Source organism: Rhea pennata, chromosome 10 (genome assembly GCF_028389875.1).
Source record: "Rhea pennata isolate bPtePen1 chromosome 10, bPtePen1.pri, whole genome shotgun sequence".
Taxonomy (NCBI): Eukaryota; Metazoa; Chordata; class Aves; order Rheiformes; family Rheidae; genus Rhea; species Rhea pennata.
The window spans coordinates 17851945-17866352 of NC_084672.1; the positions used below are offsets into that span (position 1 = coordinate 17851945).

General features: G+C 38.7%; 1 protein-coding gene across 3 annotated transcripts in view; it reads right to left on the reverse strand.

Moving 5' to 3' along the window:
* The window catches only part of APBA2 (amyloid beta precursor protein binding family A member 2), a 109732-nt gene that overhangs the window by 36435 nt on the left and 58889 nt on the right, over positions 1 to 14408 (reverse strand). For all 3 annotated transcript variants that reach the window (XM_062583388.1, XM_062583389.1, XM_062583387.1), the window contains exons 3-4: positions 11413 to 12419; positions 182 to 262 (exon numbers count right to left, since the gene is read on the reverse strand). In XM_062583388.1, the coding sequence (XP_062439372.1) occupies positions 182 to 262; positions 11413 to 12381 (1050 nt within the window). In that variant the 5' untranslated portion in view covers positions 12382 to 12419. The remainder of the gene's footprint in view (positions 1 to 181; positions 263 to 11412; positions 12420 to 14408) is intronic.

Consider the following 14408-nt stretch of genomic DNA (forward strand, 5'->3'; position numbering starts at 1 on the left):
CTGAGTCCTGGGTACAGTTCAAAGCTTTTAGTAATGTGCACTGCTGGAATTTATGGGCAGTTCAGGAAAAGAAACAGAGCCAACGATGGGTGTGTGAGAGAGAGCCGACGGCGAGGTCCTTACCTTCCCTCACCCAAGCCTGACCCGGGGCACAGGCAGCCCAGCGGTCTAAGGTACCTACCTCAGGGGTGTTATTATTATCTATTGGTCCGTTGAGGTCAGAACGTTGCTGTTTCCTTGGCTGCTCTAAACCATTGCACATCTACGAGAAAAGAGAGAAAGACTTTCAAAGACTCTTATTTTTCTGAAAAGGCCAAAAACAAAGCAGAGACTTCAGGGTAAGTCAATGGCACAAAGGCAGCCAGAATTTTTGCACTAGAAAATGTTATTTTAACTGAGTAAATTAAAAAAATTATATAGATTTCAACAACTAAAAATATTCTGGGGAAAGATTAAATTATATTCAGAAAATTTGAATAAAATTTTATAACATTTTAGCATATGAAACTATTATTTTCTTCATTATTTTATGATGGAACTTGTTTGTCATGAAGCTGCTTTGTTCTTATCTGCCTGTGTGGTTATTTATTTGCAACCAATTTTTATTAAAGATACTAAAATACCATAATGTGATGCAACAGTCAAAATAGCCTACTTTAATTTTACTTATATCAGATTCATATCAAAGTGTTAAACTCGTTAATTATAATGTAAGATCTACTTTGATATAAATAATAAGGCATTTCCATTATCATTAAGTAGCAGTTACACTAATGATTGCATTTCAGTGAAAATTTTCATGCAAAATGAAAACAAATACTGACATGTTCAAATTTTTTACAAAACAGAGTGTCAGAATTTTCACATATGTCTATGCTGCATACTGGACAAAATTGAAATAGTCTGAATAGTCTGAATAGGCACATCAAATCTGAAAAAAAAAATCCATATATAGGATTTTCTATCTGTGGGAGATACCTCATGGTATCACCTTCCTTTCAGGCCAAGCAAATCCACAGGATGCTGGCAGCCCAGCTTTAAGCTTCTGAAGAAGGAAAACATAAAACCTTACATAAGGAAAACACTGAGTCAGCCTGATAACTGATGCAACGCTAGTCCCAATACTCAGCCCCAATACTCTTGGGGCAGAATTCTTACCCAAACCCGACTCAGTTGAGAGCACATCAGCAGCTGGCACAGAGCCCAAGCGTGCCCTGTGTGTACCAAGAAAGAGATGTTTTCATGACTCAGAGTTCCACTGTTAGAAAGCTGGAAAATCAAGCTGATTCTGGGACAAATTTTCTCTACGGTTTATGACATTTCAATTTCCTTTTTTTCTCAATTTCCTCTTTACATGTGAAAGAAGAGTGCCTAACTTCCATTGCCATTGCAAGGCTTCACAAATAAAATCTTGTGTTAATCTAACAGTTACAACTGTGGTGCAAATGCAAAACATGGAGCCAGTGTTACTGTTTCAAGGGGTCAGTATGAGAGTTACCTGCGGACATAACTCCTTCCTTCTGATTTTCAAATGCAATGTGTAGCTACAGATCAGAGAAAGTCGGCATATTGTTCTCCAGCTAAATCATTCCCCCGAGTAATGTTCAGTCAGCCCAACGAAATGTGCTAATGAAGGAGGCGTATTAGCTCAGTAATGCTAATCCTGCGGTAAGGCAACCTGCATAGAGCAAAAATTCACCCCAGTAATAAGCATGGTTTTGGGAAGGAAAAGCTCCCTGGCATACGATACACAGAGTACCAAGGCTTGGGGGACTGCTCATGAGGGCCCGGTACAGGTGGTTATAATGGCTAAGAAGCTTTCTACATCCCTTTGCACCTATAAATGCTATTCTATTTGACACAAGAGAAATTTAACTATATTTCATGGCTAAACTAATATGGAGCAGTATGTGTTGATGTGCAGTGAAATACATTAATGTGGATAAACAAATAACTATACATTTAAAAATACAAGCATAATAATGACAAGTTATTCCCTAAAATAGTAGGATTAGATCAAGTACGCTTTAAGCAGGTAAAATAATATGGTTCTAATGAAAACAGATTAATTTGTGAAGAGTGATAGCAAATATGTTAACTCCAGTATAAATAACAGAATTTTAATACTTTCAAAGCTCTTTCAGAGCTGATTATCACACACTTGACTGAACTGAAAATGCACCTGCACATCAAGAAAGAATCGGTTGACTGGATTAATAAGCACATCCTGCATGCTGTAAGCATTACTGAAACATGCCTCCGTCACAGAAGTTATATATAGATGTACTCATTCAGCTTACGTACTTACAATCCCCGGGGATCATAAAACCATTTATGCTTTCTGAGAGTAGTTGCCTATGTAATTCCATATAGTCATAATGTAAAATATAACTAAACATTTGGATGACATTTCATTTTTGTGTTATTTATAGCAGCAATTTACTTGAATTGCTGTTTTCAGAAAGACTTCAGGAATATATAAACAGGTTTGTTTATAATTTGCTAGTCACACGTGTAGTACGTATGTTTTAATCATGTATTAGCTGGGCTCCAAGGCTATGAGAGAGGTCTCTGCAGAATCCATGATGAGTTGGGATCCATCATATCCCCTCTACAAGGAAGAGCATAAATGTTTTTCACTTACTATTTGGCTTCTGTATATAATGGCGAAGTTCTTTGTTTGTTTGTTTGTTTCCTACGTAGTTAGCAGCCCCACTCTATTAGATAGACCTGCAGGCACACAGAATTCCTCCCGTCCTTTCACGCACATCTACACACACAAAAATGTTCCATCTCTGTGGATCTATCAGTATTTTGTTCTTAAAAACTGTGTTCACAGAGGTGGGTGTCCCTGAGAGCATTTCCTCCAAAAAACTGTAATCTTGAATCCTTGAGGTCCAATTAGATTGCAGTGTGCTGCTTCCCATGTCCCTTCAGCAGCAGCATGAAGTAAGGACGAGTCAGTAATGGGAGCTGGACCAATCTGAGACCTTCCGGGCTCAACCTTTTCCTGCAAATAAGTGGCCTGTTAAAATGATTCCTTAAAAATTAAGGGTTGAGATGGTCACGCTGAAGAAACACCTGTGTACAAGCCACTCCAGAAGGAAAGAAGAAAAAGAAGGAGAAGAAGGGCTTATTTTTCTTTTTGTAAAACTTAGGGTGTTTGAGATAGATGTCAGAGGAGAAATTATGCAGGAAGTACAGAGCAGACTTCTATGCATCTCCCATGTGCAGCTGCACATCCAGCGTGTGCATGGAAGGAGATGCTTTTAGAACGTGGATGAAGGGACTTTTTCAGGTTCCTTTTTTCAGGTTCCATTTTTAGAAAGCACAAATTTTAGTATTTAGTGTGGGCTGGAAGCTGGTTCATGCTCCCTAGTGATCTGACTAATGTCAAATAAATTATCTTAATTGATGCTTGCTTTCTTCGGGTTTTCTTATAGAACTCCCAGGCTACACTGTTGTTGTAAGTAAGTGTTAAAATAGTTAGAAAATTACATTTAAGATAAATATTTGTAAGGTTGCAAAAACTGAAGACATACTGGTTTTTTCCCTTTGATTGTCACTAACCATGCAGGATCATGCTCAGCCTGAATAGGAGATACTCAAGGACTACCAAAATGCTGATGGTGCTAGTGTTAGGAACATGTATGCCCCTGAGCAAGCCCTGGGAACAGCTGCCAATGTCACATTTAGGTGTTGAAGGTCATTGGAGGTCTTTAGGCTTCCCCAAGCTAGGTGCCTTCACACCTCTCCCAGGTTCAGATCCCCCCAGCTGCAGATCCTTACCCAGCTGCTTGCTGCTCCGAGCTATTTAACACCTGCTTTGCAGGTAATGAGTGGTTTACTTCTGCAGTGTGGTTCTCCCTGCAGCTATGTCTTGAGATTTTGACTTCAGCTGCTGAGTTGGTTGTGATGCCCAGCCTGAGGAAGTTCTCTTCCCTCCTGGAGAATTTCTGCTGCAAACCAGCAGGTTGGTTGCCTACTTATTTGGGGTATGATTTGTTTGATGGAAACAAAAAGATGAGGTTAGGTGGTTGGGCTTTTTTTTGTTTTGTTTTTTTCTTCTCTTCAGAGTTGCTAGTCCTTTGGGTAGAGCTGATAAAGTGAGCACTGAGTCTGGCTCAGAGGTGTGGTCAGGTTTTACGATAGGTTTATAACATGAGTGTGCCAATCTTCTTCCAAGAGATGCTGTTCATTTTATGAAATAATGTGCTCAGAATCCAATCTACATGTTTATATATGCTGACATCTGCTTGAAAGATTACTTTGGTTTTTGGAAGAGAAATGTTCTGGGTAGGCTCTAGTGAGAGCTTGGCTGGATCATGGAGTTACCTGGTCCATGAGTAAACCCACAGGCCTAAAGCTGGTTTGCTGCTCCTCCCTTTGGCACAAGGGTGGAGTAGATGGCAATGCTAGATTTGTCATTTAAGGACAAGACTTCAGTTTCCAATTTCAGCCTCTGTAATCTTTAGCATGGATTTCTAAAGACAATTTGTTTTCTGCTGATATATTTAAATATGTTTCCAAATAACATGTTTCTAGAAAAATGTCAAAGTGCAATAAGTTATTTTCTTGAATCAGGAGGTGGCAACCTGGCAACAACTTTTTATGATAGTGATACTATTTCTATTAGACTATATGACTGAAATAACTTCTTTTGTGGATGCTGGAGATGTGTGTAAAGAACTCCTTAATACACCCTTATTGAGCTGCTGCATTGGTTATCATATCAGCAGTAAGGTGCTATCATCCGTGGGATCAACCTGATGCAGCAAATACATTTATAAACGTGTATCAGATCAGGGTGGTTTTTCATTAGCTGAAGGATTTTTGGTTTTAATCACAGTAAGGAATGGCCAGGCTTTGAATCTCACTAACTTGCAGAGATTTCAGTACTTGTGTTAATTTGAGGTGCAGACACATCTCAGAAGTACAGGACAAATTATTAGTAGAAAGAAAGTTTCAAGCAAGTCAGTTAGGGTATGGAACTAGCATTACCAAAAGAGAAGAAATAAAAGTAAGCTTGAAGCTCTAAGCATTCTAAAAAAGAACTTCAATATTCTCTCCAACTTCAATGAATATTAAAACTGTTCAATTAAAAAATTAAGGGTTTCTTTCTCCTTGCATATATTTAAAGTTGAGAACTGGCCTTGATAAGACTTGTGAGGAAAAACTGCTGTGTTCGATGGTACCTCTTTATGTAGGTGGATGTGATGCAGAACACTGCTTTCTGCCCTAAGCTTCCTGAAAGAGATTTTCTGTGTGATTAGTCAGAAATGCTTTTCTTATTATCTTTTATTATTAAATGCATTATCCAAGGGGGGGGGGAAATGTTTCAAATCATTTTATTAGATACTTTCTGGCACTTCTATTTTTGAAATGGAAATATTGGAAATGGAAATATCTAGAGTGAATTTAATCTTTAAAAATTCCATTAAAGATAGTCAGTGATTTCTGTTACACTGTGTAGGTCTGGTGCAGAGTAAAATATGAGTGGATATATGAAGGCACTTTATTTTATTAGATACTAGTAGTAAATACATGCTCTTCAAAAGCCAAAACTCGTCTTTATAAGATGGGAATTGCTTCCTTATTCTGGAAACCAAGGATCAGAATGTAAAATTTTGGACAATAAATTTGCAGGTTCTTCCTATTTTTCTTCTATTTTGTAGACCTGCAGTGCTGTCGATGTCTTTGCTACTGAGCAAGAAAAGCTAGTGGTACCTGTTTTGGACATGAGGTACAGGAAAGATGACAGGGATCCCTACCCTAACTTCCCTGCTTGTACAGAGGGAAGCCGGCATGACAGTACATATGTGGTGTTTTCTTCTCATTATTGTCACAGTGAAAACTTTACTGATAAAGGATTTAATTTCAAATGGACCCCATAACAAATACTTAACCTCAGTACATGAGAACTGATGGCTATCTATACTCAAACAAGGCACTTAAAGCCTCGATGGTTTAAATTGTCTTTGAATTAAACCTGGCCATATCATACCCTTTGTGTAAAATTCCTCACAGAATTTCCCTTCAAAAATGATCTATCCTTAAATCATGTAGTTTAAGGAGAAATTAACACTTTGCCTCAATACTGACCCAGCTGAGGCAATTCAATTTTTAAAATCTTAATACAGTCATTTTTCACCCTTCAGGGGCTTATAGAAACTGTATTCCTACTCAGAACTCACTAGGATGCTCCATCAGCCTGGCTTATTAAAATGGGTTTGTCATTTGCTCTCTGCCACCAAATTCCTTATCTCAAAGTTAAGAAACAGAAGAAAAAGGCAATGGTTTACAGAGCGCAATGAATATGTGAGGTGCAAATATGCATGTTGTGCTCTGTCCTGCAAACACAGCAGACCGAGTAGTTGCTGTCATGAGAAGATGCAAAATGCATTTGCCATAAAATGTACATTTAGCAAATGAGCATGAATGAGAACTAATGGTTCTTGAATACTGGATTTCATTCTTTCTGTGCCCTTCGTGATTTGAGTGTGTCTACACCACTATTGAATACTCCTTCTCTACGCAAAGGTCTTCATAGAAAACAAAACCAAAAAGCATCATTAATGCTAGAGATAAAAAACAGACTGCTTTTGATGAAACATTAGATCCTATTTGCTACCTCAATTTTTTAAGTATTTTCTTGTTAGATAAGAGCCTTTTTTTTATAATACAATTTTAATTGTCTTCTGTCAGGAGCTTATTGCTAAAAACCTGTGACTCTGCCTGTTAGCATAGTTGTGTGTGGTGTGGGTGGCTTTTTGTGTGTTTCCCCCCCCCCAACTGATTTTTTTGTCCAAGAAAGCTAAAAATGACTAAATGAGCAAGCAACTACTTATATTTGCTAAGTTTGGGGTGGTTCAGTCTGTATTAAGAACTATCTAATATTTCTATTTAGCAGCTGGCTAAAATACACTGAAGAATGTAACATTTTTTTTTGTTTTGCTTTTAATACCTTTTATTTGCACTCTGTGTGTCTTCTGTAAATACTTTCAAATGCATCCACTAATACTCTGGGATTGAATTTATAGAAAGCCAAATTCTCAGGCTGTAAGCTAGCTATGTCTAAAGTGTCTAGTTATCAGCTGAAAATGTCATGGTTTATCTGTGCTCCTATTTGTCCTGTTCCATATATTACTGACAAAAGACTCCTTTATTTGGACTCTGGAATTATTATATGCCAAGCAAAATGAATAAGCCTCAAAATATTTTGGTCAAAATACTGAGCTCCACTAGTGCTTAGGCAAACAAAGGGCAGAAAGAGCACTGTGAAACTGGCACAGCTACTGGAGAACAAGCTGAGACTCAAAAGAGCCTAGTGGAATACTTCACGAAAACTGCTGCTGTTTAGTTTGTCTCTGAATGCCCATTGAAGGGGGAAAGGCATGGTCTGTATGATGCTCGTGGAAGCAGGTGGATGAGTAGTGCAGGATGTGCTGGGGCCCCTCTGGTTTGTGTAACAGTACCTGCGTGTCTTCTCAGATGTGCCAGTGATGTGAAAATACAACTGAGAAATAGGAAGCAATGAGGATCCATGTGTAATAGGCCACGTAATGGAAACACAGGCTTCCTGCTAGGCTCCTCCTTAGCAGTGATAAGGGCAGATTGCTGTGTTTCTTTGTTGTTGTCTTTTACTCTTTTTTTTGTTTTTTGTTTTGATTTTCAAAAATGTGCAGGTCAAGGCTGAGTATCAGCGCTTTAAAAATACGTAACTCAAATGGATTGGTGTGAAGAGGGCAGAAGAGAATAAATATACTTGGGAGTTTGCTTAATTGAAAAGCATTTAGATGTGTAAAAGTAGACTTGCTTGGGCAGTGAGGTGCTCCCTAGACAAGCCAGCACTTTGTTGTGCTCCTGCTGCTCTGTGCCATGCAATGCACACTTGCAGCAAGGGCAAAATCTGAGGAAGACAAAACCAAGAACCTTCTAGGCAAACCTCTGCAAACAAGTCTGGCATGCAAATCTACTTGCAGTGGCTCTGCAGTTCTCCTCTTTTGCTGTATTCAGACCTTTAATTCTTGTAATTAAGATAATGACAATGACTATGACATTCTCCCAAATGAGACATAGGTTCGTTTAGATAGTGTGCTGAACAAATCTGTCCCTTAGACATTTTATAGTAAACACCGAAGGAAGGGAGTGCCCTCAAATCAAAACAGATAACCCTCTGTGCTTTATCTCCCTTCTGTGGGATTCCACACATCTTAAAGGTTCAGCCACACTTCTGTTAAGGACACTTAAGGACATGTGAAGTACAAAAGTCATTTTGGCAGAAATGGATACTGCGCATAGAAGTAATATGTCCTAGTATATGCTAATCTGTCCTCCAATGAGCATGACTTTAGAGTTAAGGAAGATGAGCAACCCACAGCAGGTGCTGTTCAGACAGTGCAGGATGGAGCCAGTCTTCAGATGCATATATTCAAGAAATGTTTGCAAAGATTATCTGACTTGCTTTTCAATCTTCCTCTTACCCCTGGTACCTCGGGGGAGTCCCCTCATGTCCCTTTTTGTGAGCCCCTGTAGCCCTGTAATGAGTGTTGCCTCATACCTTTACACGTTGCAGCCCTATGTAGTCCTGTCTTCAGTGAAACCACCCACAGCCAGCAGCTCTGCCCTAGCTCCTTTTTTATATATATTTCTAATAGTATATCTTGTGACCCAGCTGGTTCATCACTTTGATTAGTTGAAATGGAGACCTGTACCATCATATCACTGGTTGAGAAATTTTCTCATCTCTCTCCTTGTACTTGAAGAAAGGAATGAAATACTGTGTATTTGTTCAATGCTCTGTCCCTTACAGGCAATGGCTTGTGGGTTTTTATGAACAGTGACTCTAAAAAGTGTGTGCCTGCCCAATAATATCCACCAACTGCAGCAGCACACTTTCCATTATTAAAAAAAAAATAAAATAAAGCATTGGCCCAAGACTGCCTAGAAAAAGCACTTAAAGCTCACACAGGCAGCTCAGCCTCAGTACCTAGGTCCTTGGTTTGTTTTCAGACCAGTGGCACTTGTACTGGTTCCCCTTGTTCACAGGCTGACATGAGCAATAAAGGTACGGTGCAATTCAGCTCAAACCCGGGATGTTGAAACCAAAGTTTATTTTGAATTCTATAAGCAATCATTTAAGAAAAATTTTCTTACTCATGCATAGATGAATTTACTACCTAGATTTCTCATTCAAGTGCTCCTTTAACTCTTCATATGCTCCCAGAATTTGGGAGCAGTGGTGTTCCCAGAGCAGCAATGGAAGTGCTGCACCAGAAAGCTGGTTCATTGCTGTCTTGGGGAGGAAATCCCAGCCAGACTCTTCTCTTCCAGTCAGTAACCACTAACTATCGAAAGCAGGCAAGATCATCAACCCTAATTCATGCAAGCTAACACAATTATGCCAGCAGACAGTCATTAAACTTAGTAACAGTTACAGTCTGGTTCCAAGAATATTTTTGAAAATGAACTTAGAAATGGGTATTTAAAGCTTCCTGTAAGGATCTGAAATTTATGCAGCTATCCCACCTGCCTTAATAAGCTTTTTTGTTCATGACTATAATAAAAGTTGACCTGTTTCATCACCATATACTTAAATATTAAGGTTTTCCTTGTATTGTTTTTCAGAGGAATCTAAAAATCTTCATGTCAATTTTTAATAGAACCATTTACACTAATTAATCTTTAAGGTATTAACCATAGGGTACTTAAATTTATTTTTAGTGATAGCTTTAATTAAGTAAAAACAGGAATTTTATAAAGTACTTCAATGACAAAAAATGCATATTTACTAATCGACCATTTAAATACATGCTATGCACTTTACCTCTTCTAGGCACATCTCTATTATAAAAATAATTACTATTTACCTGTATATTACTTGAGAATAACTGGACTTTGCTTACACATAGTGATGCAAAATTGAAACTTCAATCTCTGACCTTAAGGCAAACAGAATTAGCTGTGTCTCTAAAGAAGTAAGCGCCTTCAACTTGAGCGCTTCTGAAGTTAGTGTTTAAGTCCCAAATTACTCTAGCTGGCACTCAACAGAACAGGAAAATATCATGTATGGCTTAAACTAGCATCTACACCATTTCTGTGATAAAACTGCTTAACAGTACTTTTGGTACAAATAAAGCTTGTAACTTTTTTTATCTTCTTTCTGTGCTTTGCCTTTCTAGTTCTCAGCAAAAATAATTGCACACGTTGAGAAGGAATATATACTCCACTTTGCATGCAGTACTTGTTTTCTCAAAAATCCAAATATTTCTACAAAAGATCCTTAAACTTTTTCTAAAATTAACCTTCCAGATTACATCTACCAAATCAATCCAGAGAGATCATTTAAATAAGGTATTACTGCCCTAGCGTTAGCCTACAGTTCTCCTACTTAGGTTTTAAATATGACTAACAATAAAATGCACCCATTTCACATTTGCTCTTGAACATCCTGAAATTCTATCTTTGCTTTAAATTTGATTAATATAATCCAAATTGCTGATTAACAGCAGACATGTTTCCATAATGTTTTCAAGTGTCAATGGAACCAGTTTATTCTTTCCTCGTATTTATGACAGCAAAATCTTGAAACTATTAAGTTTAGCAAGCTTTCTTACTTGCATTGTACTTGTAAGGTAATTTTCTTTTTAGCACAGTGAGATGATGCAAATATAAAAATGTTTGTTCACCAAAAAGCCCAGCATAATGTTTTCTGACCTAGGCAGAATTGTCATTTTAGCTTTCACTGAGATTAAGCAGCAGCACAGTTAAATGCAGCAGGGCAGCTGGGAGACTCCCATTACACTTGTCAAATGATTTTGTTGTTGTTTTTAGCTGTAGCAAATATTGTTAGTGGCTGTCAAGGAAAAGATATGCCAACCTAGTACAAAAACACAATAATGTGCAGGCACCTCTTGCAGTTGCTTTTAATATACACAGCACCTAGCCTTGGTATGCTTTCTATTGTAAATAAAAGGAATTAAAAGCAACTTGCTACAGGCAACAGAAGAGGAGCCCTTACTGGAAATTTCCTCAACTATCTCAGTGCTCACCTTCAACTTTAAGGTGTAACACCTTCTGTAGGGTGTAACTACAGAAAAGTTGCACATGGGCAAACAATACAAATAAGCCAGTTCTGCCTCATGTATCTGGAATACTTTGTTTATAGAAATTACAGTAATTCACTTAGGTGTATGACTACTGATACCTCTGATTGCTGACACCTCTTTCCTAGTTTTTCTTTACCTAACTTCACTACATTCAGCAGTTTTTTTTAAAGTCTACTGCATTCTAAAGTTACATAATTATATTTTTTTAGAAAAAAGGTATTGCTCTGGGTTTCTATTAGAAATAGGTAACTATTATAATGTTTGCATAGTGCCTCTGACAGTGTGCATAAACAGAACCTCATACCTGCTCCTGTGGCCACTTCTGTCTGTCCTCAGGAGTTCTCGACTTCGTTTTAAAGCCTCTAGGCACGTCCCCGCTGTGCTTTGAGGCAGATGGGATATTCAGTGATTTTGGCCTCCCCTCATGCCTGTTAGCACTGTGAATGGCTTCTCCTTTGGGACAAGTGTCCTTATAATCATGTGGCAAGCTTTCGGTCCCAGTGTGCTCTGGACTCATTTCAGCTGTGCTATTAATGCTGCTCATGCTCATACTCATTTTGATTTCTGCTACAATCTGATCAATGTCCTCTTCCTGCTCTTCCAGCTCTGCATCATCTTTTCTAGAGTGGTATGGTGATATTCCCTGTGAATTTCCATTAGCCTCTGCTGGGTAATAGTCCGGATAGCCACCTTCACTTTGACAATATTGTATGTTTTCTTCTTGGTCTTGAATCTCCAGGGAAGACACTTCATCCTCCAAAATCTGAACACCATTATCTTGACCTTCCTGCCACTCTTGCCTATCTGTCACCTCATTTTCATCTTGGTGCTGGATTTTACTTTCAGCCCATTCTTCTACAGCTTCCTGACACTCATCTGTTTCAACATGGTGCTCTTCATGGGGAGCATACTCTTCCCCATTGCAGTCCATTCCTTCCAGGTAACTGTCATCCTCTGGACAGTATCTAATGTAGTATGTGATACCTTCCTCCTCTTCTGGCAAGCCTTCATCATAGTCCTCCTCCTCAGAGGTGTTGTTCACATAGTCAGAGCTGGAGTCACCATCTCCACTATGATCATTGCACTCGTGGTGCACAGGAGCAGGACTTCCTTGTCCCAGGGTTGTGAGCTCTGCCTCCTTTGCTGTGTAATCTTCAATAGGAAGGTCGCTCTCCTCGTTTTCAGGCTCCCTGCTGTGAGAGGAAGTAGGGCAAGCTCGCACCCTGTGATCCAGCATGGTGGCAGCAGTGCTTTGACGCTTCCGGTTTGCCATAGCTGGCTCCTTATATGACAATCATTTCTAAGCAATTACTGTAGGGGAGATGAGAAAAACACATTCAGGAAAAGGTCACTGGCAAAGATCACTGATGTTAATGGGAAACTTCTTTTGGTAAAATATATATTTGTAGATACTTAAAACTGATTCATAGATGACTTCTTTTTAATGCTCCTGTTATGGAACTATGGAATCAAAATAGGAACTTGAACACTGAAATAAGATAGAAATGGCTACATTTGTGCTTAATGTATTCCAGTGTAGGAGCTCTTCTGTCAATTTGACAGAAAATTAATCCTGACCCTTGAAATTAGTCTTTCTTTTTTTCCTTGCCAGCAAGGAGTCTACTTTGATTCCCATGCAATAAACACCAGATCTTTTCAATTTTCAGCTTAGGCAGTTCTGCAGTGTATAATGTATAACATACATTTAGAGTCTGATCTGCCCTTACCAAAGCTAAAGGGAAAGAATGTCTATTAACTTGGCAGTCACATCAGGCACTAAATAAGGATAATCCACTGCTATAAACAAAAGTTATGTATTAAGAACCTGGATTGCTCATGAGTTCACTAGCTCTCCCTAGTTGGAAGCCATTACCTATCTCCTAGTGTTTAAACCAAACATGGCTTTCAAACAATTTAACCTTCATTCCAGGAAAAACACAGATACACTTACAATAAATGCTTATTAGTTCTTTCCAACAACAAATACCTGTACTGCTTTAAATTACATAATTTGTCTAAATACTCAGTTTTAACTTCACCTGGTTATATAAGTTTTATCAAGCATCTTCAAGATGAAGAAAGCATAATTCTAGAAAATTTTGACAATTGTGATCTGCTGTGTTTATGGAAGCTGAATACAGGGAAACAACATACTTTAAGCATATAATGTGTACTGCATTAAGTCCTATGGCCAGTCTCAGATGCATGCAATGACTCAAGTGAGAAAGTGAGTGGAGGTGGCACCTTCCACTTAGGAATCAGATTAATGATTCCCTTATACAGAGCTGCGCTTCCAAAGCGCACCGCACCCGTGGCTGTACCCTTTACTAGAGGCATGAGACAGATGCATCTCAGCCAGCAGCAAGATTGTTTTGACATAACTAGTTTAACAGATCATGCGTGAGGGCATGCACAAAGAGCAGGAAGATCAGTATTGAAAAAGGAGCTATACAGAGATTAATTTCTTATGCGTTATGGAATTATCAAAAATATCCTGCCATCATGTTCTGAAGCCTCACAGATCTCTAGAATTTCAAGTATCACAAAAAACACCCAAGAAATATGCGCTCACTTATGACATCTGGTATTCCCATACATCTCTGGCTGATGGCAAGGGAACCATGCAGCACGTACAAGTGCTCCCTGAAACAGGGAAGTATTGCACATTCTGGGTCACAAGAACAGAGATGCACATTAGTTGCAGGAGGAGACATGAAAGAAACCCAATATATGGTGGTTTTTTAGTTATTGGTATCTTGTGCTCAGAGTTGGTCTTGAAACAAAGCTTTTAAGAGAACAATATATCTGAAGTGAAGCTTAAATAGGAAAAATCAAAGGAGGAGACAACTCCAAGTGATTACCTGATCCTTGTAACTGAGCAGAGCCAGGAGACTTGCAAGACTCTCTGAACATGACCAGCGTGCCTCCTATCAGCCCCTTGCATAAACTAGCCACCAGTTCTTGCTCTAGAGCCAATTACAAGCAACTCAGACCACCTGCTCTGCTCTCCACCAGGGCTGCTTCTGATTTGGTTTTCCTTACTGCAAACTAGAAATGCTTCTATGCTATGACTGCGATAAAAAGAAAACTGATTTTAATCTGGATTAAAGTAGCAATCTAGTCAGGACACTGCAAAGCTCTACACAGACTGCAAAAACTGCTCACAAGCAAGACAACTCTGCAAGTAACTTGTATGAACAGGTCAGGAACAAGAAAGCGCATGATAAAAACACATTTAGAACATAAGACAAAGTGCTACAAAATAGATGTTTTTGATGCAGGAAAGAACTACAGACACTT